Here is a 6,533-nt window from a genome sequence, read left to right as displayed (position 1 = left end):
TTTATGAAGAATGTATTAGGGGCCCTCAATTGGAGGACCCTTCTTTTTGTATTGTTAATTATTGTACATCATTTCAGTTTTGAGAATTACTGCTTCTTCTTTGAGCCGAACAGTTATTTTATGGACATTTACTCTCTGGACTTGTCCATCTATGACAACAGCAGTGTTTTTGGCTGATGAGATAATCCACATTAAAAAGCACTAAAAGTGGCTAAGGGGACATCAATGTCAACCGAGTGTTTATTAATTTTATCATACATTTTAAAAAATATATACAAAATACTATAAACAGACTTGAAATAGTAAGTAACACTTCCCAACCTATGAGTGAGTCAATTAATGAGTTATTTTGATACAGAAGAAACATGAAAATAAACATGTACAGTAAATGACACAAAACAGTTTGAAATGGGACAAAAAATGAAGAGAGAGCAACTGGAGAATGTTAGAGATTCACCATCACAGACCTCGTTTTCCTGTCAAATGAACAAAAGTCCCAACATATTCACAGGCTGTCAGGCTCCAGAATAAAAAGAGCCAGTCACTTCTGTAGCACATGCTGTGGATAACTCCAGCCAATTTTGGCCTAATCTTAATTTCCATACACAGAAATTGTCACCATCTACATTTCCAGACTCTCCTCTTGTCTAGAAACAATCTCCATGTGATGCAGAACCCAGGCTCATAGGAGGATCAACACCACTTTGAATTTCTACCAATAATGTCAGTGCCACAGTTTCAACATTCCAATTTTCAGATTGTACTGGATTTCACTTTATCTGATTATAATTATCCAGTATTGGATGAATATTCCCCAAGTAGTTTTTAATGCTCCAGAGTGAGTCGAGTCTGCTGGTGCTGTAGCACTTCCTGCTGCAGCAGTACAAAGGCTTAATAGTGATGGCAAATCAACATGAAGTTCAAAAATGGCTGGAGTTCCATGAAAACATCAAGTCCTTCCTGTCGCTGCACCGCAAACTTGAACGTCAGTCAGAGCTGCACAGTCTCTTAATCAGGACGTCAATCACTCGGTGTTAGAGATCGGTGTGTGTGGAGTGAAGAGTGACGGCTGCGACGATTTGAGAGGCAGGACTGACCAAACGTCACTCAGTGAGCCGGGGTCACTGCATCCCAAACCACTGTTCCTGGTCGGCCCACTGAGCCGCTTCGCTGTCACTGCCCTCCAGGTCTCCGTCCTCTCCACTGCCCTCCATGTCATCACCGTCCAGCTCCACTGTGGCGTCTGTGGGACTCTCCTCTTTCTCCATCTTCTGCATTCCTTCTAAAGACTTCTGGTCGTTGGGATCCAGACTTAAGAAAGCGATAAAAAAAAAACAGTGATTTACGTCAGTTTGTGTCCTCATTATGAAGTGGATAAAACATTCTTTTAACAACATTTTCTCCTGACCGGTTGGTTACCTTAAGGCTATGCTGTACTGATCCATGGCCTCTTGGTAATCATTGACAGCCACCAGAAAATCTCCCAGCATTCGGTGCAGGACACAGTCACTCTGATTGGCCAAGGCATTGCGAAGGAGAGTGATCCCTTCTTCATATTTCTGTTCCCGACCTACACACATAAAAATACAACATCATAAATACAAAAGAAACTAAATTTAGCTAAACATTCTGGTTAAAACTGAAAGACGGCAGATTAATGCCTCATTTCCACATAGCTCTAGAGTCTGTAAATCACAAACGGGACAGAAAACTATGTGGCGACAAAGTGGCGCACTGAGTGTGATGTTCGTACGCACTCAGCAGTTCAGCCTTTTTGACCACAGCTTTGGTGTAGTCAGGTCTCTGGGCCAGTGCTTTGTCCAGCAGGGACTTGGCTTTCTCCTGAGTCACTGGATCTTCCAGACACACTGTTGCAAGGATGGTCAGAGTCTGTGCATTGGCCCCCAGAGTCTTATAGATGTTATTCGCCATCCCCATAGCCTCTCGAATCCCATTAGATGCCAAGTAACAGTCAATCAGACCTGCAAAATATTGGGTCAGTAAATGCGGGTGAAAGAGAAATAAGTGCATAGATGCATATTAAGTAAAGGCAAACTTGCCTTCATAGCAGTCGAGTCGGCATGGTGCTAAACGCATGGCCTCTCTGAAATGTATAATAGCTTCTTGCACACGACCCATGTTTCTCAGTGCTGCCCCCTTCAGGAGGAGAGCCTGCACACTGTTGCTGTTCAGCTGGATGGCCTTGGCTCCCAGGTAAAGAGCTCTGGAGTAACGCTTGCTATAAAAACTGTGACAACTGAACAAGCACAAAAAGAAATTCAACAAATTACAAAAAAAAACTGAAGTGGATAAATGTAAGAGATGAATATATTAAATCAAGTCTGACAGTGGTTACAATATTTCACATGGCAGTGTTAAGACTGACCCAGAGATCACCCAAGGTTCAGCATGCTGGTCTGAAATATTAAATAATCTCCCTCCCAACACCTCCACATCCTCCAGGTGTCCCTCACGTGCCATCAGGTAGCCATAAACATCCATTCCTGTCGGTGCAAACAGATGTTTATTAGTGTTCCCTGAACAACAGGAAGAATACACACACCGTTTTGTGTAGATAAATTAAGGATTTCCTGATAATGACATCGCAACCGTGTGTTAAAAACTAGATCATTAAATAAATAATCTCTCATCCACCTTTGATGAGGTACGGGTCCAGCATTTGGGCTTGCTCAAATTTGAGGATGGCATTTTTAGTGTCTCCTGCTCTGAAGTAGACATCTGCCAGGCTCACCAGGAGGTCCACGTTGTCCCGCAGCAGGGACTTCTTCTCCAGGGAGCTGAAACAAGGAGGAAGTTGACTCTGTCCTCTATAGTTGTTCACTCAGTGTAGTAAAGTACGACTAATTAGGACTGAAAAACTAGTTCTTGGCTCACCAAATAGTGTTAATGGCTCTTTGATTGTCTCCTGCATGTATGAAGGCATACGCTTTGATCCAGACAGAGAGCCAGTCCAGGTTAGGCATGCTCTGGATCACATCCATAGTCATGGATGCCACTTCAGCTCCTTTGACTGACAGCGAGAGAAGACCTGGCCGGGGGGTGGGGGTAGAAGTTGAATTAAAGTTTGAGCTCCTCAAACAAACACAGCAGAAGTATGATTTGTTAACAAACAGCAGATCATTTGTAACATGAAGCTGCCTCTGTGACCAGATACCGATGATGCCGTCCAGGGCGAGGGGACACTGTCTGAGAACCTCTTTGTAGCTCGTCACAGCAGAACGCTCCTGACCAGCTTTCCTGTACAGGTTTGCTAACATCATGTTGATCTGAGACGAGAAAGAACTATTAAATTTATTATATTAATCCACTCGACCAAACCTAAAATTAAAAAGTATTATTTTTGTTGACAACACATGATGATTGGTCTACGTTCAATTCACGAATCACATATGCACACAATGTAAAGTGATTTTTAAATTAAATACATTATTATTGTTTACAACAGTTCACCTTTGGAGTCCTCTGTCTGGATGGAATCCCATCAAGCACTGCAATGGCATCTTTGTCCAGTTTCAAGATGGTGTAGCATTCGGCTATCTTGTACTTGACCTCAATTTCGGACGGCAAATTCTGAAAGACAACATTAAAAGGTCATTCATGCTAGAAAAATCATATTTTTTTTCCATAAATGGGTGTGTAAGGTATCAAGGTGTCACTAGTGTGTTACACTAAAGAAAACAAAAACACATCTATTTCACCACTTTGTACATCTTCATTTTAATGGGTTTAAGTAAATCTGATCAAATGTCTTATTTGTACAGCACTTGTACAAAGATTAGGTGCAACAACAACACAGATGACTGTTTTTACTGTTGTGTACATAATACAGATGCTTTCGGGCCTGACTGGACTGCAGTGATTCTCCAGTTGTATTCATTGTGTGGTTGACCAGAGAAAAAACTCAAGTAAAACAGTCCAACCCTGTGGAGATTTTAAGTTTCTTCAAGGGGTTAAACAAAATATTTCTGCACGCAATCACTGTGTCACCTTGCATTCTATGGGAAGAATGCAAAACACACCTGTGCCTGTAGGTTAGATGCTGCACCACCAGTAGAAGTGCGAACTTTGGATGTTTTGCTGAGCACCTTCTTCTGTTGCAGTGCCATGCTGTATTTACATGCAGCATTACGATACTCTTTATCATGGAAGATGGCATCAGCATGGTAAACCAACAACTGATACTTCTGAGCCGGGGAGAACAGCTCCCTGTAATCAAAAGGATACATCTAAATAAGTTATCAACATCAAAGCATGCACAACATTAGAATGGGTAGTAGTACTTCTAATACTTTGAAGGTGTTCAATTAAAAATGAGTCCTTCAGTGGTCAATTTAATTTCATTTGTATATTGCCAAATCACAACATACATTATCTCAAAGCACTGTACATAGACAACGTTATAGAGAGCAGAGAAAGCCAATAATTCACACAATGAGCAAGCACTCAACCTCCCTTTTAACAGGAAGAAATCTGACAATCCAGACTCAAACAAATCCTTCAGTGACAACACTGAAGTACATACATCATTAATCAGACGTTAAAAGCAGCTCTGAAGAGGTGGGTGTTTGCATGGTATGTTGGTTGTGTCACGGATAACAGAAACAGAAAAGCAGTGAAGAACTAGCGTCATGTTGAATACACGCTGATTTAACGATAACAACAAAGACAAAGAGTGTCCAGAACGGGCTGTTTGTACATAAACTGAGGGCTCCGCACGAACAAAAGCACTGCAGCGTAACCGTTATGCTGCAACTTAAGTCCAATCATTGACACAACACTGTTTGAATTCCCACTTCATTTAAGCTAGCTGCTGCTACGGGAGACTACATGAGACTAGTTCTTGGATAGAACGTACACTGCGCTCGCTATATCATTAAACGTATCTCATTAACGCGACTGTGCATACTATCACATCGCACGAATCTATTCTGCTTTACTATCACATATTTGCCGGCAATAGTTGCTGTTGACCAAGTAGCTACTGTGAAGAAATGACAACAACAACATACTGGCAAATGAACGTTCTCTCCAGGAAATAGACGGACTCCGCTCTGACGTTACTTACGGATTGTTGTTACTCATTGTCAGCAGCAAACTGCTCAGTATCCGAACATTAGAGTGCAGGCCGGCAGCAGCCATGTCCCGTACGTGATCGATGACATTCATTTTCGGTCAAGTCGAGGCCTTGGTTTATAGATTTCTGTCTCTGGCTCAAAGTTTGGGCTTGTAAACTGATAATGCTAGTTAGCTTCTGGTGTATTAAATATGGCGCCCATCGGCCTTCATTCCTTCCTTCCGCAAATTGCTGCCTTCACGTGCACTTCAAAAGTTCTTATTTTCAACTGCGACGCCCGTAAAAACGACGTCATTAGGGAAACTGGGATTTTCGCAGACACCGTCAGTATTCAATTTGATTCATTGTTATTCTATAAACAGTAAATACAAATTAAACTCACCAGATAAGTTAAAAAAAATATATACATTTTGCATCATAGTAGAGTACTTTAGAGTACTTTAGATCCTAACATATCCTGGAAGTCATGAACGCATCACTGTTTTTAAGCTGCAGCTATATTTTCAACGTTGAGAATTATAATATAATATAATATAATATAATATAATGTATTTGCGCTCAGTGTTTTCTTTTTAAGGAAATGTAACATATACTGTAGATATGGTTCTTAATCTTAATTTAAATAAAAAGTCTTGTTTAAAGTACCTAAACGGGACAATTGGGTATAAGTAGAGGTATCTTACCAGAAAATGACTTGGTGGAAGTTGAAGTTACCTTTTACAATGTCATTTCAGAAAAAGCCTATGCAAGTATATGACATTTGGTGTACTGAAGTATCAAAAATTGTTTTATGATACACAATGTACTTGGAGTAAAAGTACACAATGTATTTAGGAAATGTAGTGGAGTAAAAGTAAAATATGCTAGAAATATAAATAAAGTATAGTACAGATTTGTGAATTTTAACAAAGTATTTGTACTTGTACTTGTGAGGAATTATGTGATATCCTTTAAAATGTGATTTGAATTGTTTGAGCCATTAATTTTTGCCTACAGATTATATCAATGGACACAATGTTTCAGGGGAAAACCTTTATTTTCTATAAAATAATTTCGAAGACTTCGTTGTGGGGGTTCTTTGGGTTCAAACAGCAGATTTGTTGATGAGGCAAATTGGTCACTCTAAATTGACGGTGAGTGTCAGAGTGAATGATTGTTTGTCTATATGTGGCAGTGGCCCTTGATGGACTGGCGACCTGTCCAGGTGCCCTGCCTTTCGCCCTGTGTCAGCTTGGATTGGCACCAGCACTCCCCACACCCTAAAGTGGAGGATAAAGTGAATATTGCAGTGAATGGCATTGTGTTTAAGTTAAAGGTGCATTATGTAATAAATCTAAAGCAACTGGCCATAAAATCCTCCTAATATGTCACAGAGACTCAGGAATAATGTTCATAAAACATAGTGAACAGTACAGCCAAAATATTTGCATTAAAAACT

At 40.4% G+C, this 6,533-nt stretch overlaps 1 protein-coding gene across 1 annotated transcript; it reads right to left on the bottom strand.

Annotated features, from left to right (window-relative positions):
- Positions 1–222: 222 nt before the first annotated feature.
- anapc7 (anaphase promoting complex subunit 7) lies at positions 223–5,248 on the bottom strand. The gene is made up of 11 exons (XM_083887125.1): positions 5,087–5,248; positions 4,041–4,227; positions 3,472–3,591; positions 3,176–3,287; positions 2,896–3,049; positions 2,656–2,798; positions 2,387–2,504; positions 2,061–2,257; positions 1,758–1,982; positions 1,420–1,570; positions 223–1,311 (listed from the first exon to the last, which is right to left on the bottom strand). The coding sequence occupies exons 1-11, from the start codon at positions 5,185–5,187 to the stop codon at positions 1,122–1,124; spliced, it is 1,698 nt and encodes a 565-aa protein (XP_083743251.1). The 5' UTR covers positions 5,188–5,248; the 3' UTR covers positions 223–1,121.
- Positions 5,249–6,533: the final 1,285 nt, after the last annotated feature.

This window comes from Microchirus variegatus, assembly GCF_963457635.1.
Source record: "Microchirus variegatus genome assembly, chromosome: 3".
Taxonomy (NCBI): Eukaryota; Metazoa; Chordata; class Actinopteri; order Pleuronectiformes; family Soleidae; genus Microchirus; species Microchirus variegatus.
The sequence above is the reverse complement of the archived record's forward strand: the minus strand, read 5'-3'. Positions and strand labels throughout refer to the sequence as shown.

Coding starts and splice junctions, on each gene's coding strand:
- anapc7 (XM_083887125.1), bottom strand. CDS start 5,187: ATGAATGTCATCGATCACGTACGGGACATGGCTGCTGCCGGCCTGCAC. Junction 2,505..2,655: donor GGACCCGTACCTCATCAAAG/GTGGATGAGAGA, acceptor TTGCACCGACAG/GAATGGATGTTTATGGCTAC. Junction 1,983..2,060: donor CCGACTCGACTGCTATGAAG/GCAAGTTTGCCT, acceptor AATATTTTGCAG/GTCTGATTGACTGTTACTTG.